Source organism: Centruroides vittatus, unplaced genomic scaffold, assembly GCF_030686945.1.
Source record: "Centruroides vittatus isolate TY-2023 unplaced genomic scaffold, ASM3068694v2 contig_466, whole genome shotgun sequence".
Classification (NCBI taxonomy): domain Eukaryota; kingdom Metazoa; phylum Arthropoda; class Arachnida; order Scorpiones; family Buthidae; genus Centruroides; species Centruroides vittatus.
The window spans coordinates 1-25,298 of NW_027122260.1; the positions used below are offsets into that span (position 1 = coordinate 1).

The 25,298-nt window shown below is 33.1% G+C and overlaps 2 protein-coding genes across 3 annotated transcripts in view; one reads left to right on the forward strand and one right to left on the reverse strand.

The window, feature by feature from the left end:
* Window positions 1–1,200: 1,200 nt before the first annotated feature.
* On the reverse strand, window positions 1,201–2,221 carry LOC136977680 (uncharacterized). The gene is made up of 4 exons (XM_067273226.1): window positions 2,154–2,221; window positions 1,591–2,024; window positions 1,450–1,504; window positions 1,201–1,364 (listed from the first exon to the last, which is right to left on the reverse strand). The coding sequence occupies exons 2-4, from the start codon at window positions 1,975–1,977 to the stop codon at window positions 1,330–1,332; spliced, it is 477 nt and encodes a 158-aa protein (XP_067129327.1). The 5' UTR covers window positions 1,978–2,024; window positions 2,154–2,221; the 3' UTR covers window positions 1,201–1,329.
* A 9,073-nt stretch (window positions 2,222–11,294) lies between these two features.
* LOC136977663 (alpha-mannosidase 2C1-like) overlaps window positions 11,295–25,298 on the forward strand; it is a 105,556-nt gene continuing 91,552 nt past the window's right edge. For both annotated transcript variants that reach the window (XM_067273195.1, XM_067273196.1), the window contains exons 1-2: window positions 11,295–11,731; window positions 11,860–11,974. In XM_067273195.1, coding sequence (XP_067129296.1) covers window positions 11,486–11,731; window positions 11,860–11,974 — 361 coding nt within the window. In that variant the 5' untranslated portion in view covers window positions 11,295–11,485. The remainder of the gene's footprint in view (window positions 11,732–11,859; window positions 11,975–25,298) is intronic.

The window sequence follows — 25,298 nt, forward strand, 5'->3', positions numbered from 1 at the left end:
AATTAAAAAAGTATGGTAACTTAAAAAGTGCGATAACTTTTTTATTTTTCGTCTCCGGTCCAAAAATAGGGTACCGTTGAACTCGTCTCGGTCCCGTGAGTTCAAATATATAATCAAAGTACTGAAATTCCATAGGGAGTAATCTATAGTACACCCGTCGTCTGTGTGCCTCCTTTCTCCCAGTCAACGCTCTACCGCATTTTTCGTCGTCTGAGGTCCCCACCGATGACTACGGTCACCCAACATATAATCCAAACGACGAACACTCTACTCAGTCCTATACAGCAGATTCCACCCATTAGCCACTGGTAGAGAGCCATTTGACTAAGTTTGAATTGTTTTAAGATTAAAAAAGATGTTATGTTATTTTTATGTATGTTTCTTTACAAAGCTATATTTAATTATAATTCTCTTTAAAAGTATATTTGTACAATTGAAGAATATTTTTTACCAGTTATGTATATCCACCGCACATTTTATTTCACCAAGTAAGTTTTTATAATTTTATTTCTAATCATGGCTTATATCATGGCTAGCGATATCATTTTTAATCATGGCTTATATCATGGCTAGCGATGCAGAATGTAATTGCGATATTGAAAATTTATTTTAAAATAGCTTAGGCTCAAGACCATATAATGAAAAAGAAAACATTATTAAAAGAGAAAGACCAATGCCTTACCGTCGTTCTAGAAAAAGAAAATGAAGGAAGACGGTCACGTGATCGGGCGGGCGAAAGGCCATTGGTGGAGAATAGCGGTTAAGCGCGTCCACAGTCGTTGACGTTTCGGAGTGAAACTGATCGTCGTACAACTTAAGCTTAGTTCACACTGAACGTGATTCGCTGGCGAAAGCGAAAAACAGAGCGAATAACACGTCAGACATGACGTCGTTTCCGGCGAATTTTACCATTTCGCGAATCGCTTTGAAGTTTGGAACCGTCGAGCTTTTTCGCTAACGAAAAAATTTCGCCACCAATCGTATTCCCGCTAGTTGTCACGTGGTTCTTGTTTTCAAGATGGCTACAGAAACTTCCTACAGCAATATAAATTTAAAAAATATATGGAGTGTTAAGCCTTAATCCCGTCCCTCTCCCCCGTGGGGAGGAATTCAGTAAAAATGTATGTTATATTTATTTGCAATTTAAGTCACATAATATCAAGAAAAAAATTATTTTACTGAATTTTAGCGTTTATTTAAATGAAGCGAATCAAAATGATAAAACTTAAATTTTGGTGAAATTTTAAATAAATTTTTTAAAAAATAAAAATTAAATGATTTTGATTTCTGCTCATGAAAATTTTCGTGAAATAATTATATTTCAGGCCATTATAGATTGCACATATTGGATGCATCTTGTACAGCTGTAAAAATAAATAAAAATAAATTAATTTTAGTAAAATCTACAAGAAAAAAAATAATGAAAGTAGTAAATATTGATAAAATTACTTTCTAAAAGAAACTCAATAATGTTTATTCCAAAATATATTTCAATTCCTTGGCACTGAAAGATAATTATATTTACTCAAAATACAAAAAAAAATTAATATAGATAAATACAGTAATTGCTTATTTTTTCATTTTACTTACGATTAAAATAGTAACCAATGCAATGATTCCGGGTATTTTCCAAAATTCGCAAAAGTCACTCTCTCTTACAGTATTATATTGCTTCTGTCTTGGATGAACAATTTTTAGATCTTCGGGCTTTAATTTTTGCTTCATTTTTGCAATATTTTCTTCCAAAATACATAATAATCTATAGATCCATTCTTTAATAATAATCCAGGTTATTTGACTCCATTGGCAAATGATACTCGAAGCTACGTGCATCCATTCGATGAAGTATTCTTGTGCAATGAATGTGTATACTTGCAAATGGAAAAGAAATTTGCAGAAAATATATTTTGTATTATCTAAAATACAGCTCAAGTTTTCTGTAAGCTTACTGTAGAGTGGTGCGAAATAACTCTTCATGCAAGTAAGAAAGCTCAAAATGGATCTTTTAATATTTTCAAATATATCTAGAAATGTTAACTATTATAATTTGAGATTTATATTTAATAATTTACAATGTTTTAAAACAAATGTTTAATTCAAAACTCTGTAAAATTAATTTAGATAATATAAAGAGTAAACATTTAAAGTCTAACCATTAAAATCATCGCACGGCAGCTTTTGACTTTTGCACGAGAAGTAAGATCGTCGTTTTTCTGTTTTCTTGCCTATATAATAATAATAATGTAATTGTCATTATTATAATTAATGTTTATGAATTTGTTTGTATCAATAATCGTTTGAAATATATATATATATATATATATATAAATCACCTGGGCATCTCTTGAAAAGAAACTCAATGCCACAGCACAGAATGAGAAAAAAATTAACAGAAGAAAAATCTTTTTCATCAACTTCATTTTCTACATAAAAATAAATATAAAATATTTATCAAATTAAAAAAAAACTTATATATGAATGTATACGACTGGATGGTGATGCTGTTAAGGCGTCAGCCTACCGCCCTGGGGCAGCCAGGATTGAATCGGAGCCAGCAACATCCAGGAACGTTTCGTGGGTGATCAAATTCCTGATAATTTGAGTCTCGTACCTTACCGCCCGCTGCTCCCATTGTGGGCCTGACTGGACAAGCCTGACTGAATGGGTAGGGAATTTTTTTCGAACCCATTGCCAGTTCGGTCAAGTCCACCTTAGGGCGTTTTATTGCCCATAGGGCGAAAAGAGTTTTTAAAAATACGTAAATATAGTGTATAAAAGTCCAAGGAAAAATATTTTTGAATAAGTTTTATAATAATTTGAACAATTACGCTAACTTATATAGGGTAGCCTAAAGGTCAGTTAACAGTGAATATACATCGAAAACTGAGTTTAGAAACATGCGCTTTTCTTTTACAAAATCGGTGAAAACAGTTTAAACGCAATTGTTTTTTTTTTTTTTTTTTAGTTAATTTAGTTAATTGCAACCCTGCAATATTAAAAATTAATTAACGAGTTTCCTTAGAAACGAATATAACAGAAAACAATTCAATGATTTATATTCATTCCGTATTGGTGAAAATATTAAAAACTTTATTCTTTAACTCTCTTTTAATCCTGGTAATGATAAAATATTCATAGTCGCCATTATTTTTTTCTTTATTGAAATGTATGGATTTAAGTAAGCACCAAAGCATTGTATTAAGGTAAGATTTTAACGCACAATATATTAGCTTACATCTATCTCAAAGACATCTCGTCTCACCTTGATGCCTACCCTAATAAACCCATAGCACAACACTATACATCAAAGCTGACACAACCACGCCTTCATTGATTAGCTCTTTGTTTGCTTTGGCAATTTCTTGTTTCTATCAACTCCTCCCACGACACTAACTCTACAAAGTCCAGATATTAATTCCCATGAAATTTCTCCAACTATTAGATCGAAACACCCTCAAAACTACGTTAGTTTAACCCGTTTATATCGAATTTATCATAAATCCAGCTTATAAACTACAGTCAAACCTGTTTTTATGCGGGGGATAGGGACCGCATTAAAAAAAACGCATAAAAAAAATCTCACGAAACTTCACGAGGGCTATAAAAAATAGTTTTCGCAACACAATTAAAAAAATATTTTTTTACGCGGTCAATAGGGACCGCATAAAAAAAGTCTCACATAGAAAATAACTCAAAACCGTATGAAATAGAATTTATTGACAACAGATGTAACAGATGTCAGCACTTGACTGCATCGTCTGGTCTATCGTCTGTTTTACATATTTTTGTCCAGGTGGTGTTTTGTTGACTTAAAAAGTAAATAATTTCATTTTTCGCATATTAATACAATAATATTACTATAATAAGTGCATTTATGCTATAATAAGTTTATTTAGCTATAATAAGTCAACGTGAGACATGACAAATCGCACGAGACTAGTCGCCAACTATACCACACAAATGAAAAATCACACAAAAAACACCGCACAAATTAAAAATTCGCATTAAAAAAATCGCACAAATAAAAATTGCACATAAAAAGAGCGCATAAAAACAGGTTTGACTATAATCTTTAGACGAAAAATTAAACAAATTCGTATTATTTTGGCTCAACTTAACCTATTATTATCCCAAATTTATTGTAAATTAATGCACGTTCTATGGAAGTAATTAAGTCGAATTTTTTCTTACCTTTTATAGCTAAAACAACGAGATTCGCCTTCAATAGAACCGGAATTTATTGTTATAATCAACACTAATATATTTTTATTGTAAGAAAAGAATTAAAGAAACTACAGTCAAACCTGTTTTTATGCGGTCTTTTTTGTGCGATTTTTTATTTGTGCGGTATAGTTGGCGACTAGTCTCGTGCGATTTGTCGTGTCTCATGTTGACTTATTATAGCTAAATAAACTTATTATAGCATAAATGCACTTATTATAGTAATATTATTGCATGAATATGCGAAAAATGAAATAATTTATTTTTTAAGTCAACAAAACACCACCTGGACAAAAATATGTAAAACAGACGATAGACGAGACGATGCAGTCAAGTGCTGACATCTGTTGTCAATAAATTCTATTTCGTACGGTTTTGAGTTATTTTCTATGTGAGACTTTTTTATGCGGTCCCTATTGACCGCATAAAAAATATTTTTTTAATTGTGTTGCGAAAACTATTTTTTTATAGCCACTCGTGAAGTTTCGTGCGATTTTTTATGCGTTTTTTATGCGGTTCCTATCCATTGCATAAAAACAGGTTTGACTGTATTATCATTCATTGTTACAATAACAAAGAATACAAACAGACTTAATTAAGTTAATGTACAGTTGATGAATTATGTATAAGCGCTGCTTAAATATGATTATCAATTTTATTTCTGCGTAAATGTTTAATAAATATATCATAATTAACCGTATTTTAATAATTAAAAGCAATATTTCACTGCTAGCAGTTGAAAGTTAAAATCGTAAACTTTAACTGTTTCAATTTGCTTTTGTTTGAGGTGAAACGGAAAAAAAAGGTTTATTTTTAAGTTCTTTACTGATTCATTAAATGCAATTTTCGCTTAGAAACAGCTTTGAAAGTCACCATTCACTATTACATTAATAGGATTTTTTTTCTTCTTCTTCCTCTTCTTCTTCCTTCCTCTGTAGCCCTTTGACGTGTCATTCTAAATGCCATTATTCTTTCTTATTTCAGCATCAAACGATGGAGATGAAAGCTTAAAATTTTCTTTTATAAAAATACATTTCTAAAATTATTATTTTAAAATATAATAAATTTAAATAAACAATTCATTTTCGAAAGTAAAAATTTATAAATAAACTATGCATGTACTGAAAATAAACTGTAATTTACGATAAAATTTGTTATTTCTTAGAGTAAGTAATGATAAAAAATCTTTACTTAATGCTTTATATAAAATTAAAATAGAGTTTATAACAGGATAAAATAATTTTAAATCATTTATAAAGTTAGTTAAAGTCGTTAATTTAATATTGTTTCCATAAAGTTATCATTAGGATTACTGTTATCTTCCACGCATTCTGCACTCATTGCATTATAATTCTGATTTTACTAGCTTATAGTGATGAATTATACTATTGAAAATTACATAAATATTAAATGTTGCATCTCAAAATTATATACAAGTTATTTAATTTATGCTGAACTCTAGAGCTTCTTTTTATATTGGGGCGAAGCTTACTTTCAGGGGCGATTCTATACCTTATCGTGATTCAAAGCCTAAAATATTGTTATATTTACAAATTAATCGTTTGGAAAGATATAATTTCTCATAACCAGTTATTTTTTGTACTATTTAATTAAAAAATTAATAAATCAGAAAATAATTAAATATTTTCCTTATTTTTACCTCTCCAATTAATGCAAGAGTTGGGAAAAAAGTTTTAATTACGGAAGAAAAAAATGTTTCAAGGTAATTAACTAATTTTTGTAAATAATATCAAATTAAAAATCATCAATTTAACCGTTTATAAGATTAATTTTTTTCTTAATTATATTTAATTAAATGACAATTTCCGGATGCAAGTGGCGTAACGGAGATTTTAATTAAAATCAACGAGGGTTTCCCTTTCGGATAACCAATTATATGTTTATTAATTTGCTTTAATGAACATTTAAAAATTTTATTAAACAAATATTTAATGTGCTTAATTATTTGTCGGTTGATTAGAATCTAACTTTTAGCCCCTTTTACGCTCTCTGGCTCTTCACTCTTGACGTTTATGATGAATGATCAGCTTCTGTTTTCGTGCACCAGATGGCGTGCCGCCGTCTCTAGCTTCATCCCATCTTCGTCATCTGCTCCGTTTTATCAATGACAACCTCTGCCACCTTTCATCTATCACCCCGAATATTTTAACGTCACACTAAATTTTGTATTCTTATATAACAATGTTCGACGTTCGAAGTTCGGAACCGTTGAGCTTTTTCGCTAGCACAAAAATTTCGCCACCAATCGTATTTCCGCTAGTTGTCACGTGGTTCTTGTTGTTTTCAAGATGGCTACAGAAACTTTTTACGCAATAGAGTAAATAGAGTAATTACGGATGTTTAATATTCCTTCACCCAGCATCGTTTTCTTTTTGACGTATCATTCTTTTTCAATAAATAAACAAACGTAGTTAACGACGGAATGTCGGAAGCGACCATTTTGTTTTTCGAAATGACGTTTTCTCTCGCTTGCAAATGATTGGTTCCTTAAAATTCGCAATCGCTTTTCGCTTTTGGTTGTATAGGTCAATTTCGCCAAGCGAATAAAAATCGCTTTTCGCTTTTCGCATTCGCTTTCGCTATTCGCTCAGTGTGAATTAAGCTTCACTGTATTTTCTTTAATCGCAGTCGCATTTTAGAAAACAGAGAATCGGGAAGGTTAAAACTTCCTGGACGTTTCGTGGTTTCGTTTATTAAAGTGACCATCGGATCAGCCTTGCATTCGAGGCTGGTGCTAGGGATAGAAAGGAAATAATTATCGTGACACTGATGTCTCAGATTCTTAAAATCATTCTCTTCACTCGGACAAACTAGGGCCATGCATTTGATCATATGTTGACAAACACTTGCATTCACGTTGACAATATGGCCGACCTCGTACACATTGTTCGTGCCATATTTACAAATAAAAAAATAATCGATTTCATTATTTGCAGTCACGTTTCTGTAATTGATTTATTTTAAATATTTAAAGATCGACTATCGTAAATGTGTTTTTTTTTATTTATTTATTTAGTAACGTTATAAACCCGTTATTTTATTTATTAAAATATATTAAACACTAGTAATAATGCGAAACAATGAATTAAAAGACTAGTAATTAATGCAAAATACCGCTTTCTTTCCACTTTTCGAATGCTTATATTGCAGCAAACGCTTTATACAAAATCTTGAAATTTTTCACAGTACCTAAGAAAATAATTTTCCTTCGAACGACACTAGATATTGGAAAATACCATAGGATGTTTGGGGGCAAAAAATCGATCCCCGAAAATCAAAAACTCTGATTCCTGTATATGTTGTCAGTTAGTCACTTTTTTAGTGTCTTATATCAGGGTCACTACCGTGACTCCTGATATAAGACACTAGATTATTGGATCAAATTTCATCCGTTATTATTAAATACAGAACGTCCTCAATATATGTCATACTTAATTTCTTAAAACCCGCCGTGAACGAAACGGTGTACATCGAATATCAATTTCTCACCAAAATAATGTATTATGTGACATTGCCGATCAACTAAAAACAATTTATGTGTAAGTGTCTGCTGTACAATAAGAAACTGTTTATATGGAAGTGTCGCTACTTTCAACACGTAGAAAACAACGTGACAGCCGGATGTTTGAGCGATTAAGACTTCAGTCTACCGCTCTGACATGGAATTCGGGCTGTTGAAGAACCCAGGGCGGTCTGTACCTGATGTGTCGAGTTCCGTTCCATGCAGTCCGGCAGCCCACATTGTCGATCTTAAGAAACCAAAAATGGGTAAGATTAAGATAGTTCTCGATGAACAAAACCAGCTACCATGATGCTTGCAAGTATGATGAAACATACGATAAGCACGAAGATCTTTAACGAGTTAGCAATACTGAAATACGAGCGGGATTTGTGCGCAGATAATTTCTTACCACACTAAATTGAACAGAAAAATTCATCACAAAACGATTATTGATGCTAATGTGTGAAATTCCATTTAATCGATGCAAGATGTGTGATTACCAGAACCCCTTCGGCCGCTAATTTAAAAATGTGATTAAAATATTGCTGCCCAGCATTGTGATGATGCCACAATAAATAATTACTCGTTTTTTAACCACGTTGCATTTGGGAAACGAAGTCGGCAATTTTTTACAGTATAATATATGATAATACAAAGATTCCCAAATATTTTAAAATTGTCGCCCTGTTCTAAGTCAGCAATATTATTTTTTCAAAACTTAATCATTATTCTTTGGGTTGTAAATTCCCACTGTCGTTTGTTTGTCCGCCTTTCATTAATCTCGAAAACGGAGTTAGATAGATGAATATCGAGACAAGGTACGGCAATCTTTGAGGCAAGAAACCCCGATTAACTATAAACGAAACTTTCGATTTATACCGGAAGTTACGTGATTTCAATTCAAAATTTTCTCGAAACCGGAATTAGATGATTGGCATGATCGATTGTTATCAGAAGTATGAAGTACAAGGACAAGACACACTAAAATCCAGATCAAATATGGAAAGCTTAGGAATCGGAGATCCCGATTAACTGTACATACACTTCCAGTCTGGACCGAAAGTAACGTAATTTTTTTTTTAATTAGAAGATGATTAAAAATTGCAGTCCGGCATAATTGCTCGTTATACGCAGGGCCGGATTATCGAATAGGCAAAGTAGACAAATGTCTAGGGCCCGTAATTCGGGGGGCCCGGCTTCAGTGCAGAAGATTTCTCTGTTTGAAAACGAGTTAAAAATTATTTAAGAAATTCGATAGGACAGAAAAGGCTGTATTTAACAATTCTTACTAAGCTCCGCTCGACTAGCCATTACCTAAAAAAAAAAAAAAAAAAAAGTCAACAGCCACCCGTGCGTCAGAAGTAATGTACAGTACGCTACGGGATCTCTCGCGCCATCTAGAAATATTCCTAGGGCCGCGTCTCGTGGTAGTACTGATGTATGGATGGTTATGATTTATTTTCTAAATCTACACTTATACGTCGCGACATCGCATATTCGATATAGCGTTCAAGTTGCTCGAGTGCGAAAATATTACAATTCAATAGTGTTTTATAAAAGAGTTAAAAAGAGTGACACTACGGTGTGACTTGGGGTGAGACTACGACATCCGCACCGGGTGTCACCCATGCTAGCGACGCTAATGTCACATTATATAAGATTTGTTTAGAAGCAACTTATTTAAATGCGGCCGCAATTTAAATTTTGTCTAGGGCTCGCTAGAGGCTTAATCCGGCGCTGGTTATACGTATAACATAATTTTGCATTTAGTATAAGTTAGTATAAATACGTATTTTGGCCTTAAAAAGCATTGAAAAATTAAAATAGGTTATGATTTATTTTATGGCGGTGGTTGAGAATTTAACCCGCCGTATTAACGAAACGAGTATCTTACAAAATTTGTTGAAAACAATATTTAACACGTAAAAATATGTTTCTACTTTTACATTTTTTTTCCTCTTTTTTTCATATACCTTCTAACTTGGAAAGCTTAGGAATTAGAAAACAGCTGAAAACATTTAATTAATTTAAAACATAAAAATAGCTTAGAACGTTACTAAGTTTTTTCATAAATTAAGTCTCATTTGTAATCTGAAGAAATAAAGAATAAATAACTATAATTATATATTTAAGGTAACAAGTTATCAAAGTATATACTTTTCCTTTCACAACAGAGTCGTGCCTGTCATCTATCTCGGTGGTGCGCAAACCGTGGGTCGCGATCCCTCTGGGGGTCGCGAGAAAATTTTTCGGGGTCGCCAAATTCAAAGAAATTTATTTGACAATAAAAAATATAAGGCTTTTCTTCAACAAGTTTAGGTACCAGTAAAATAGTGAAATGAAATTATATTATTTTTAAAAATAGAAGTGCTAGAGTACTCCATTATCATATTCGCTACCAGGGCCGGATTTAGATTTGATAAGGCCCTAAGCTCTTTGAGATATAGGCCCTTTATAAGTCCAGATATTATATGTCAGTGCCAAATATAATTTTCGGATACCTAGAGGGTTAAACTGAAATACAATTAAGAAGTATATAGATAGGCTAGTGAAATAATAAATCTTTAACTTAAAATTGGGTGAAGAGTATGGGACGTTCCGGATGTGCGGCATTGGGACAAATAATGCTGCAGTAAATTTAAGTATATATGACAATTGCTCACTCGGACAATTTTTTTGGGGCCTCCCCAAAAAAGTGGGGGCCCTAAGCTATAGCTTATGTAGCTTATACGTAAATCCTGCACTGTTCACTATCACTATTTTATTCTTTCCTTAATGTGAAGGCTTCGTTAATCGGAAACTGCCCAACGAAAAACGCGTCTTCACCTATTTTGGCATTCTATCGCTGTTATTTAGCAATAGTTCCATGATTGAAAATAATAGCAGTGCTGGGACTAGTAAATATACAGACTATGCCCATGTGTGCACGAGTTAATGCAATATTGAATTTTAAGGTTAAAATTACTAATTTATATATTAATAATATCATCCATTAAATTTATTCTCCTATTATAATATAGTTTAAATTATTAATTAATTAATAATAATTTAGATCTTTAATAAATATTTAATAGATAATATAGATACATGAAAAGGCCGGATGGCCGAGCGGTCAAGGTGGCAGCCTACCGCTCTGGAGTCCCGAGATCGAATCCGAACGGGTCGAAAAATCCCCAGGAATTTTTCGGGGGGTGGTCCGTTCGGATATGTCGGGCACCGTCCCTCACTACCCGGTCGCCCCATTGTGGGCCTGGCCGAACCCATAATGGGCCTACTAAAAGAGGCCCTCTTAATGCCCACAGGGCGGAAAGAGTTTAAAAATATATTAAAAAGATACAAGAAAAATACATATTTTTTATGTCGGCGAAACCTGTAGATTTTCAATAAAGATGTTACTATTTAAAAATAAATTCTTTTAAATCTGAATTTTATAATTTATTAAAATAAATTTTTAAAAACATTTTAAAGTTGCATAAATTTTTGATTTACAGACGAAATGAAATCGAATTTAATTTTTTCGTTTTCAATGTGTAGAGTTTGGCAACACTATGGCAATGGGAGTACGAGATTTTAAATGGAGATGCGTGGATGTTGTCGTATTTACTCCGAGTTGTTTACGCGTTTGTTCGTGATCCTGATTAAATATACAAGAGGAAATTTATAGAATAAACCTATAAAATTAATATACTCCATGTAATTATAATTTTATTCAGTAGAGCGCATCATAACCGATACTTTAACATGGCGGCCATCATGAAAAATAAGAGGACGACCACCGAAAGGATTGAAAAGTTCATTTCTTCTCAATATTTTACCGACGCTAATTTATACGGAAAATTATATCCCTCAAGTGCCCAATTGTCTTATTTATCTCATTTTGCCGCCAGCGGACGGGTTCCTTTCAAAGAATCCGTTGAAATGGGACATTTCGTCGAAACTAAACCCGGGTCTTCGTTTGGACCCACTTGGTCCACTCATTGGTTCAAAGTACGTCTATCGATGAGTTCATTAAGTTATTTCGATAAATGCATAGCATAAGTTTCAATAATTTAGTTTCATTGATCTTGTTTTGATAAAGCTTTCTAAAACATTAAATTACCTTTTCAATTATTTAGATGGAAATTCAGATACCGGACAGCTGGTTGGGGAAGGAAGTGCACCTGAGATGGGATGCGGGATGCGAGGCCATGGTTTGGAGTAATGATGGATTACCTCTGCAGGGATTATCAAGTATGTAGTGTTGATATGCTTCTGATGTTAGTCATTTTATATACAGGAAATGTTCATTAATTTGAACTCTGATAGTTTGAAATCTTGTTAGTTCATAACTATACTTTTGTCCCGGATGATGATATAGAGATTTACATGTTAAAGAACTTGGTTAGTTCGAAATATGGTTAATTCGAAATTCAAAGAGAAAATTCTGTCTGAATTGTGATGTGTGTATATTAACTTGTTCGTTTTGATCAAAGTGTCTCCGTACTATGAAAGAACAACAGACCAAGAATAACTCTAATTTGTCTTTGCTTTTACAGTAACACATGGACTACCCTTTTTTTTATCTCGTAAAATATGGCAGGTATTTGAGATTGCAAGATTGGGCTGCAAGTAGCAGATTGATATATCTGTAGGGTTTTATGCTACTACATTTGGCTGACCTACTACTTTTTGGGCTACATATTAAGGAATTCTGCTTTACTTTACTAAAACCTATCTTGCAACCTGTGAGGTTCTCACTGCATACATACATACTATTATACATTTACCTGCAGTTTATGTATAATAATATTATTAACTAAATATTAATGAAAATATATTATTATGTTGGGTGTAGTGGGTTATACTCTGTTGACACCAGTGGCTGTGTACTATGCCGGACCAGAGTCAAGGCATAGCAACCAAAACAAAACTAAAAGTAAATAAATGTGTCAGTGTCAGTATTCAGGAATTTTCCAACAATATGGCATGTATTAAATATTGTGGCCTTCTGTAGTGTGATGTATGTATTTCTATTCAATTGTAATGTTTCCAGGCTTTTGTGTAGTGTGTGTGGTATCACACCTGTACATGAGAGAATGACAGGTACAATAAGCACTATCCATCCTCCACAGATGCCTTATTTCCTGGGTGAATTCTGTGTACTTGCTAATTTTTCCAGTGAATGTGTTTTGTACATTGTGAGTGTTTGGAATGGCTATGTCTATAATGTACAGTGGTACCTCGTATAACGTACGCTGCGAACAACGAAGTTTCTGTTTGGCCGTTACGTGATGCAAACAACGGACTTTTTGGCATAATTGGTGACTGCTCCATGGGTGTGTCCTTTAATAGCGGTTGCTCTCGCGTCTCCACTACTACAGGAGTGCGCTACTGTTTGTAGGCATTTAGGAGTGACAGTGAAAGAAAGAATGATGGCAGCACTCGCATTATCTATAGTATCGTGATTGAGGAATCTATAATTCTAAATTACGTGCTTTAAAAGGCAAAAGAAGGGTCCCAATTTAACCATAAAACGGATTATTTGTTGAAAGAGCATTCAAAATAGCCTCGAAAAAAATTCGTAAAGACACTTACATCACCGTGTGCGCTAACTCGCGCTTTCACAATTTCTAAATTCTCATTCATAAAACCACATAGTGGACCAGAAACGAAACTATCGTAGCCATGGAGGACGCCATGTTGCTTTCCATCGTAAACTACTGCTACAAGCGGCTGTTTTTGCCGTTCGACAGCGTGCACTCCCACTGGAATTTAGGAACGCATTCCGCAGGAATTTTTAAACGGATGTTGCTCGTGCAGAGTTATGCAGAGGAATAAAAGAACGCACCCCATGTTCATTTTTTTATGATACAGTATGGTATTTTATGCTGCGGAACGAATTAGATGTTTTAACATGTATTTCTATGGGAAAATGTGTTTTGTATAACGGACGTGCACCTGGAACGGATTAAGTACGTTATACGAGGTACCACTGTATGTGATTTTACTGTGTTTGTCAATGAGTGTCTGGTCTGTTGTGGTAAATTGTTTTATCTGTGATTATGGCTCTGTCGTAGTACATTTTGTGTGTGTGTTGTTTTCCAATATTGACTGTGGAATATACTTGTAGTATGGTTTGTGGATGTCTAATAATTTGTGTTTCTTTCAAGTTCTTGGTGTATTATATTTGCTACTTGATTGTGTCTATGTAAATAATCTGTCTGTGTGAAGAGCTTGCAACCAGAAGTGATGTGTTGCATAGTTTCTGACATGATGTGACATTTTCTGCATGTTGTCATTCATGAGTGTTGTATCTTTGAGTATGTGTTTTCTATAGTTTTTAGTATTTATGACCTGATCCTGTATGGCAATCATGAATCCTTCTGTTTCCCCAAAGAGGCATCCCTGAACTAACCAGCTGTTTGATGCAGTTTTGTCAACAAAATCCTGGGCCAGGTCGTAAGGATGCCTGCCATGGTGTGCCTTTTGAGCCCATGATTGCTTAATGGTGTCTATGCTTTTTATATGTTGTCATGTCCATATGTTGTGAGTGTAAATTTAATGGCATGTTATTTGAGTCTGCTAGAGTTACTGCTTCATGTAACTGTGATGTTTCTTGTTTTCTATGGAAAAACTCTTGCAGTGACTGTATTTGTTTGTGGTGAAGGTTAACTATGTCAATCAGGCCACGTCCGCCATCTTTATGTTATTATGGAAGATATTATTATTAATCTGTATACATATTCTGTTTGCTTAATGAATTACATGTGTTACATAGCATTTGGCATATTGTACAGAAATATGTAAATCTCTGATAATTTGTAATAACTCAATAATTTGTAGTTGCAATTATTTTGTTGCTCGAATTTAGAACTGATTACGATTTCTTATAGTTTTTAGCTAACTTGGTCACACATAATAAATAATTTTTAAAAATTGCAATCTCTGCTATTATGATTTTTTAAATGATTACATTTCCTCATATTTAATTCATATATGAAAATAAATAATATAAATTCAACAAATGTATTCTAAGTTTTATTTGAAACATTTTAACAGAAAAACCCAAGGTATTTCCTTTAAGTAGAAATTGAGCAGATTGCAGAATTTTGAACATAGTATTAGAAATTTATTTGGTATAGAAATGTTAGTTTGTATGCAAGAAACATACTGATGTGTCAATTAATTAAAAATCAATTAAATATGTTATGTATTTTACATAAAAGAAGTAATGAATGTCTACTGTAATACTACAAACAGTGCATTTAATATAATTACATTTGAAAGATCCTTAATATATTATCTGAGTGGATCAAAAAATTTGATCTGTAAACAAATCCATCATGTAATGTATTGAGTTTGCTTATTTTCTATAGTAGTAATAAAGATATGATCTTATTGTACAAGTTTTGGATTTTTACTATAGGGGAAAAAATTTAATAAATGATTGTAATAAGAAAATAATCACGAACATTAATATAAATTTGCTTTTCTGTTATATATTATTACAAATTTTATATTACTTTATAAGTAAGTAATAGCAGAATCTTCAGAGTGAGGTGCTATAATCTAGATTAATAGATACTAACATGGATATGCTACATGAAGTGAGGGATAAACTTATATATTGCCTCAATTGAATTACTTAAGATTATGTGACCAAAACAGGAGCTCAAATAACAATATTCTAACAATTTTTTTTATTTTTATACTGTATTTGGAATCTTTTATTTTTTTCCCCAACAGAACATCAATTTCAACTCCTTATTTTAATTAAATTTAATTTCTTAAAATTTGCAAAAATATTCATAGATAAATATAATTAAAATAGAGTTGAAATTGATATAAGATAATGAAAATAATGAGTCCCAGATTTCTAGTTATGATCAAAAAATATAATTAAAAGATTTTGACTCGGAAATGAAATAAATTTCTGACTTTATCATTATTGCATGTTTGGTCAAGGAAAATTTGAAATCTGTTTGTAAATATACATTGCCTTATGTATCATCAGTGCTTGTTTTCTAGAAATAAATTACTGCTGGTATATGTTTGTAATGACTAAAGTTCTGTTTTGGGCAAAATGTAACAATAACTAAAAAACAGTGTTTAATACTACTATTTATTTATTTTTTTATTTATAAATGTACACATTTATATCATAGCATTTAAAATAGCTTCCAAATTTTTTGTATAACTTTATCTGCACTAGGCCTACTTCCTTATTTCTTGTTTTGGATTTAGTGTCAGTTGTTAAATGGTGCCTTTTTAGTAACAATGTTTTTGCCTTTTTCTTTCAAAAATATCATTAATCTGTTTTTTGAGAAAAACATAATGGGAGTAGACAAGGGCATACCCAGCGAGAGGTGGGGGCAGCTGCCCTGTCTAGAAGAAAAATTAAGGTGTAGTAATTGACATACAGTCACAGTTAATACTGCCATGATATTGTTCCTGTCCCGAAGCCAGGCAATCTTGACGAGAGCAGACCCATATCCCTACTGCCTGTCCTCGGCAAGGTCCTGGAGCTGCTGATAAACAACAGACTTCTGTGGCACCTGGAGCACAACTCCATCCTCCATCGCTCCCAATTTGGCTTCCGCCCCCAAAAATCTACAGCCGACGCCATTAACGAAGTCGTCGGCAATATCAATCATCTCCTGGACAATCATAATTATGTCCTGGCCATCAGCCTGGACATTGCAAAGGCGTTTGACAGTGCGTGGTGGCCATTGATATTACAGAATCTTAGGAATATGAATTGTCCTGCAAACATTTACAAGATTCTAAAAGATTATCTTTGTGACAGATCAGCCACGTTACAGTGTGGAGGGCACACTATCAGCCGCAGCGTTGTTCGCGGCTGCCCTCAGGGTTCTGTATGTGGCCCAATACTTTGGGATATCATCTTGAATGACTTTTTGGTGCAGAATTTTGGGCAACACAACACAACTGCATATGCAGATGATGCCATGGTGCTCCTCGGATGCCGCTCTAGGGCAGACATTGAGAAAAACGGAACTTGCATTCTGGATAATATTTTAATGTGGGGTAAGGAACATAAACTAAACTTCAACGTGCAGAAGACTAGATGCATAGTTTTTAACAAACCTGGACACCGCAACCTATATTTGAGAGTCCCCACCATTAAAATGGGGGGCCATACTGTAACTGTTAAAAAGAATATCAGGTATCTGGGTGTAGTGCTCGACCACAGGCTCTTATGGACTGCCCACACGGAATATATAGCGGAGAGAACTGGCCGGATCTTTAATACTTTTGCCGGCTTTGCAAGAAGGTGGGGCCTAGCTTCTGATGCAATGTAAATTATATACAACCATATCTTTGTCCCTATTATCACCTATGCTTGTGGCAGCTGGGGATGGGCTGTCCGCAAGGTTCACATCAAACAGAAGCTCATTGTAGCACAAAGAAGCGCTCTTATCCACATCTCTCGGGCCTACAGAACAACATCCAATACCGCTCTTCATGTTCTTTCCAAAAAGCTCCAATTGACAAATGCATTAATCTTCAGGAAAAGATATGGCATCTTAGGTGGGGCTACAACATACAATCCACCGGCAACACTATTTATCATCAAGACCTCGAATGCGCCGTACATTTTGCCCATACTAAACATCCTTCTTCTCCCCACAATCTCAACTTTCTGCCGTCTGACTTCACAGACATTGAGATTTTCACAGATGGGTCCAAGAATACCACTAGTGTTGGCAGTGGGTACGTTGCCTACCATAACAATAAAGAAATTGCCTCGGGGCAGTACAGGCTGGGGACAGACTGTACTGTCTTACAGGCAGAAATGATCGCCATCCAGATGGCAGTCGCCTGGGCAGACTAACTTCACGCACAGGAGCATCGACATCATCTCAGATAGTGCATCGTCCATCGCTCTACTTAAGAAGAGATCTCACCATCCCATCTCTACCATAATTCACGATACTATTGATAATTCTAGCAATTCCTATCACATACTCTGGACACGTGCACACCAGGGTACGCCCGGAAATGAAAGGGCAGATGCCCTGGCAAGAACCGCAGGGGAAAATGGTAATCTTCCTATCACCTACAATCAGCTGACCATTAAAACTATCAAGACTATCCTCTGGAAGGACCTGATTATATCCTGGCAGCAGGATTGGGATACTTATAACCACCCCACCATGCATGACTTCATTCCTAACATCGAGCATTTCTTCAACTCTCGCTGGTATAGGCCCGGCCAGCATATCAGCCAATTCCTGACCAACCATGGAAGTTTCCACTCATACCTGAAAAGATTCATCAACAAGCCTAACCCCAACTGCTCCATTTGTGGGGTAATGGATGGCAGTCAACATTACATCTATGACTGCCCCATGTTGGAGTTGGAAAGATTTCAACTGAAGACAACCATCGAGGCACATGGTGGCACATGGCCAATTGACTGCGATAAAATCTTCGACAACAAAGATACATATGAAGCCTTCAGGACACTTATTAATAATTATTTTGTAAGGACTACTGTAAGTGTCTACAATTAGTTCCCATTCTGTCCACATTCCTTGACTCTGTAATTGGTGTCCCTGCTTGTTTTTGGTGTCTGTACTTGTCTATACACATACTTTTAGTGCCTGTATATTTGTACCTACATCTGTATACATATCTATTCTACTGTGAATGTTATTTTTATTTTACCTGAGATTCACTCTGTGACTGTGTTTGAATTTCTGCATGTGTATTTATGTATTAAATCATTTGTGTTTAGTTTCCCTCATTACTTTTTTTTTTTTTAATTATTGTAACAATCTCTATGTAACTATTTCTATATAACTAATCTTTTGCATTTTGTATATTTTGTTACAAACTAATTTTATTCTAGTATCTAACCTCCTTTACTCCATTTGTCATGCGTTAATTAAACAACTGTATCTGTAATTTGTTTCATTGTTTTGAGTTTGTACTGGGTTATACTTGTTGTGGCACCCAGATACATTGTACACAATGTGTTCAAATAAAATATATGTCTATGTATATATGTTCCTGTCAAGTCATTCCCTACTTGCTTTGATGATGATCCGAAGTAGTTTGTCCTTGAGTTTAGTTGAGATATTGCTCAACTAAACCCAGTCTATCATTTGTAAAAGTTTTTGTGAATTTTATCCATACCTACAATAAACATCTCAAAATCTGAAAATCATTATTTAAGCCTATTATTGTGTGAAGGTGCTTTTACAGGTTGATAATGTTAGTTTTATTAAATTGAATTTTGCTGGAATTTCATAGATGTTTTATACATCAAATACATAGTCAGTTTATATAATAAGCTGGAAAGTACTGAGATACCAAAATCAACTATTTAACTTAGGATAAGTTTGTATGAATAAGAATGAAAAAGAACAATAATGTAAATGGAAATAAAAAGGCAGATGATATAAGTAAATAACTAAATAAAAATTGTTGTGCTATCTCATACTAATTATCAAATAAACTGAAAAAATTTAGCTAAAATTTCTGCTAGAAAAACATAGAAACTTCTACTTATAGGCTACAAAAGATCAAAAATAGAGTGATGGAGATTGGGAAAGTTATGTGTAGACTGTTAGAAACACTTATTAGTTGTAAGAGGAATTGAGCTGAGCTTAGATGAAGAGAATTATCTGACATTTGATTTTTAATTTTTACATTTGAATGCGAAACAACCAGTATTTATATACAGTAGAGACATGCTACTAAAATGAGAAATTTACGAGGATGAGACTTAGTTTGTTCTTAGACTTGTTACTACAAGTGATATTAGAATCATAATTCTAATTTGAAGGAATATATCAAAAGCAGAAAAAAAAAGAAATGCTTATTGATTTATCTATATCAGGGATTTTAGCTGAATTACTATTTGTGAGAACCCAGGCTAGCACAGATTATTTGATTAGTAAAAACCTGATTTAATTTTGCAAATTTTGTTTTGTCAAAAAATCCATAAAGGAGAAAAGATAGTTCAAGAACTTTATAAACTTTTCCCACGGATAGCACTTCCTCTGTGAGTGACACAGCTTCCAAATAACTACTCTTCAAGGGAAATAGAAACAAAATCATGGATTGGAGCAACTGGCAACTTTACCAAAAATGGACATTAGAATGCCAGAGGGAGGACCTTGAATAAAAGGAAAGAGGTCAGATGATAGCAGAGAATTTGCCTGTCAAATTTTGTGTGCTTATTCCTGCCGTGCTCCACCACCTATCTTCTTGACCTTCCACCATTTTTATTGGACCTTAGCCGCTCTGAACTAATGAATGATTAATTGAAATCCACTGTGAATATTGGGATTAAATGTCTGTTGGATTCAAGACTCACCATAACCAGTGGGAGACTCTGCATCCTTCCATACAGGATGTCTAAACCAACTCTCACCGATCCAGGTATTTACTAACATGTATTCAAGTTTGTAAAGTCTCTCTCTCTGTTTGATGCACTTATAGAATAGGTTTTTTTCATTTATGTTACACTTGTAAAGTAGCGATGATCTTTACGAATAAATTGTCAGGTTTTTTTTTGTTTAATGGCATAGTGGAATGTGTTATTTCCGGATCCCCCTGTCACTCTAACTTTTCCTCCTCCATCTGCTCACATTCATCTTAAAATGTAGCTGCTGGCACACGTTCCACAAGTGTACAGAAAAGTACAATCAAAGGTTTCTGTGTTTGCCAGAAAACATAGTGGTGTCAGAAGCATAATAAGGGGATCACTTCTCAGATGCCACAATTACTATGATAGAGAGAATAACATTGGAATGATTTGGGAGTGAGATGAAGTTTTACAGGAGGTATGTTGACAGTGTATTAATTATTTGGAAGAAAGGTAATATTAAATATCCAAAAATTTTTCAATAAAAGTTTTTGGATATTTAATTGAGAAGTTTCATGAAAAACTAGACTGTAAAGCTAAAGTTAACAATGGAACAAGGATCAGAAGAGAGAATTCGTTTTTATGGATATTTGGATTGATAAAGTGATTGAAGAATATAAATCTCATCCTTGTAAATTATATGGAAAAGACACTTTTAGACCAATTTTTATGGCCAATTTGAAAGATTCTTTTTAACAAATATAGAGTAGCAGTATTTAAGAAGAGCATTAGTTTTATTGTCAATTTGGGCATTCCTAGAGAAATTTAAGGGATTTACAAAGAATGATGGAATGAGAAGAAATGAATTTGATAGGTTGATTTTGAATGAAGAAGAAAAATCTGGCATCTAAGGGAAGTAAAAAGATTGTGAAAAGTATTTCATAGCATTGTTACTCATGGGGACTGGTTTTTGTAAAGATCTAGAAAAATTTATGATTAAAAAGATAACATTAAAGAGGAATGCTACATTTTTAGTAAGCTGAGTAGTGGGAAAGGAAAGAAAACAATGGAAGAGTATAGTATACATGTTAGCAATGGAAGAGAAGTCAGGAGCAAAGATATTTCATACAAGAGTGATAAGAAGGTTTTAAGTTTTTTGAAGATTGTAGGACAGGAAAGATGATGACAGTTCTAGTGGGGAGCATGTTAAAAAAATATAGAGGTGAAATAGGACTCATTAGAATTATTGGAAGAGATAAGAGAGGAAGAAAATATATTGACAGCAGAAAAGTTATGGATTTGGAATAAAAGTTTGAAGTCTAGGGTAGTCAATCTCAAGAACAAAAATCATTGTCATTAACATTAAAATGGATGGGAAAGCAGGAAATGAGAAGAATAATTAAGATCTGAAAAGGAAGTGACTTCTGAATGGGTGGAAAGGTACTAATGAAGAAGAGAGATAAGACAGGTTAAAGTTGATTGGAGTGGAACCAACCATGAGATGGCTCAAAGTCCAGATGGCCCAACTTAATAGCAAGTAGTTTTTCTTTTTCAAGCATTAGTGATCCATTAATAAAAGCATTTTTGGCTCTCATTTGACAAAACAAAGTGATCAGTGCATTGGCAGTTTTTCATTGCAGCTCTTGCATTTTCATTTTCTGTTAATATCATTTTCTAGAGCTTTTTTTTTATCTCTTTTTCATCCTTTTTGATTTTAGAAATGATGCATTTATTGATCCCAAATTCTTTAGCAATATCAATTGGATATTTAATTTTTAAAATATCCAATATTCTCAATTTTTTTTTTATCAACTATTAAAACATTACCTTTTTGTAGACATAGGTAGGCCATACTGATTATTAAACCAAAAGTAAATAATTTTGGTTTCAGTTTTGTTTTAACAATCACAAAGAAAAGGATAACACTTGGATATAAAATTGAAACTTCAGCAAAAAACTAATAAAAGTAAGGAAGTCATTATTCTTGGTGCACATCAGTAAGGTAGTCATAACGTGGTACACATCAGTGGACCAAGTTGCCAATAGGCAATCAGAATCGACTGCATGATGCAATAATTGGCTTCTACTAAGCAGATGATTTTAATATCCGAGTTTCTATTATGTGAAGCATAATACTATACAAAAGATAGGCAAAAAATTGGGACAGAAGAAAGTTTCTTTTAAACAAAACACTAACACTTAAATGCTAATTCCAGCATATAATCTTTAATGTTTGAAATGTTTTTGGCCATTTTTCAGAGGCCCTCACTAGGAAAGAATGCAAAAACAGAAAAAAGAGTTCTATCATTTGAAAAGCCTTAGCTTTCGAACATAGCTGTGTTCCAATTTTTTTTTTTTTAACATTCAAACAATGTTCAAAACAAAGATCGTTACATATTACAACATATAAATAAATTAATTTTTTAAATAAAGCTATAAATAAATTATTAATAATACAATATATGGCATTGTAAAAGTTAGCCTGATGTTTTAATGTATAAAGGATGTCAAAAATTATCATTATGCTTTGTGGCATTGTAAATAATACTCCCACGATTGTGGAACTAGAATATAGTCGGAGTTAATGCAACCTTCCTTCATGCCAGTAAGCCCTTGAGACTAGGGCTCGGAATGCCTCTACCTTAAAAGGGCAAGGGTCTGCTGACTTAGCAGGTATAAAGAGGGGAATGTATGTGGGTTTGCGGTAAATAGTCGTTGGATGTCAGGATTTGTATGGAAAATTAAAATATAACCACGACTATTGTCTGGGAAGCTTATTGCTGCATGGTTTAGCCCTAAAAGCTTGGCTACAGCTGAGGCAGTGAATCTACTGATCCTCCTTTGTAGTTTATCCACGTAGTCCTTTCTGATAGATTAACATTTGGTGTTGGAGCTGTAAATCTCAAGTAATGAGATGTATGTGGATCTTTTTAATAGAACCATCTGCAGAGCCAGATTTGCATTTTTGGAATCCCTAGGACAAGCAATTGGCCCCCTAAAAATAATAATTCTCTGGAATTAATTTTATTTAACTTATTCACATAAGGATTTTTATAAATTCTATCATAAAATGCCTGATCTGATTTAAAAGTCAATTCTAGATTATCGAGTTGAGAGACAGTCGGTGAGGCTTTATGAAATATGAAAACTAACATTTAAAAAAATTTTTATTATAAAATTCAATGTGGTATAAAAATTAAAATACGTTTTACAAAAAATTTTTTCTACATTTTTCTTTGGCAAATTCATTGATTAATTAATAAATCAAAATCAGTGGATTTCATTTTATTAACATTGCAAGGTTATAAAGTGAAATTGTTTAAAGTATTCTGTGCCTTGATTGACCTTAGATAATTTTTGGTTAATTTTAATTTTGGAAAACCTCTCTCATTAAAACAGTTGGTAATCATCAAGCATAAATAAATTATTAAAACTGTTTCAGTGTTTGGAAATGCAATTTCCATATTCTTTTCTCTTATCTTATACAAGAACAAATGAGTCAAAGAGAATTCTCAATCTCAATAATTAATTTTGATGAAACTATGGACTTGCAAAACTTCACTACATAATGAATCATCAATATCTCTCTGATATTGCTTGACGATATTTTGTACATGTCTTCAGTTTTTCAATAGGAAAGTCAATGTTGATTAAAAATCCAAAATTCTGATTAATTTCCTTATAAGATTCATCTCATTGTTCCAAATTCATATTAATCTTTTTCAAGATTTTCAGAAAAACATTGTTTTTAAAGTTTTCTTTGGGACTTAACACTTTTTCATTTTATTAAGGTTCACCTGAAATTCTTTTTTTAGTTTGTTGTCTGTTTTGTATCATTAGTATCAGGAAATAATTGTTTAGCTTCTGCTTCGATTGTGTTAAACTGATCATTCAAACTCATTAGGAATCCACCAAGAGATGAATACGAAGAAAAACATGTATAGCGTGATTTTTGAATCTTACAAGGACTTGAAAACTGCATTAATTCTTTCTAGTATTATGTGTGACATGAGAAATGTTTTATTTGAAAAATTTTTAAAAAGAAATAGCTCTTATTTTTTCTTATTAAAAGTTTATAAAAGTTGAAAACAGATTGATAGTTTTGGGGCCCCTAGAATCATGGGGCTCTAGGACGTGGCCTAGTCAGTCTACAGATAAATCTGGCACTGGCCATCTGTTTGCATTTGTCAGCTTTAATTAACATTATATCATTACATTTTAGCCATTTCTTGCTTTCTTAGATTTGGACCCATGTGTTTTTATCTTTTTGGTCACTCTTTCTTTTTTGCATTTCAAAGACAGTTTGCCATTTTCAGAACTATTTGTGTGTCATTGTAAGCATTTTTAGACTGGGCTAGGATTTTATCTATGTTCGGAATGATGTTTTTAGCTCTTATCTTGGAGAACTTCAGTGCATATATTGGTCCATACTGGCAATCTTTAATTATACAGTTTGGTGGGTTAATGTGATCCCAACAGATGAGAGTGTTGTTAATTTACGTTTTGTTTTCTGACAATAAAAGATCCATTTTAACTTCTTTCTATACTTCTTACGTAGGTTTCTACTACTTATAGTTTAATTATGCGTGCATTTATATTTGTGAGTAAGTTCAATTCTTCATTGTAGATTTGATTCTTTAACTTTATCAGGCTAGAAATATCTGTTGTAGATATATCTTTTGGATGATTGAATTGCTTTTCAGAGGCATACAAAACATATTTTTGGGAGAAGTGCTTCACATCCGTGTAGTAGTATAATTCAGTATGTCAACATAGGATATACCTTGTTCTTTTTGCATTCAAATAGAAAGTTTCTTTCCTTCTAAGCTTGAATTCCAGCACCACTTTGGGCTGATTCTTTTCTTCCAGAGTATTCTAAATTAAATAAAAGTGTCAGGGTACACTGCTAGTAATTTCATAAAAAGGACTGGAAATTTAGAATAAATAAATAAATAACAAAAAATAAAAATTCAGAGAACAAATATTTGTTCTTAGGAAAAACCACAGGAAAAATTTAAAGAATACGGGTATTTAAAAAAATTATGAATTAGTGAATTCATCCATAGGAACATTGAACAAGTTTGAAAATTATACATGGTTTCATTAGTTGGTGACATTGTATCATTGTATCATTAGTTGGTGACATTTGTATCATTGAATAGACTTGTTTCATCACATTTTACAGAAATATTTGTAACTGTTAAAAAAATTTTTCTCAAATAATGACAAAAGCAA

Excerpts from the sequence above, each read along its gene's own strand:
- LOC136977680 (XM_067273226.1), bottom strand. The coding sequence starts at position 1,977 with ATGAAGAGTTATTTCGCACCACTCTACAGTAAGCTTACAGAAAACTTG. Across the intron at positions 1,505-1,590 it reads CATTGGTTACTATTTTAATC|TGCCAAGGAATTGAAATATA; the intron begins GTAAGTAAAATG and ends ATTATCTTTCAG. Across the intron at positions 1,365-1,449 it reads TATTGAGTTTCTTTTAGAAA|CTGTACAAGATGCATCCAAT; the intron begins GTAATTTTATCA and ends TTATTTTTACAG.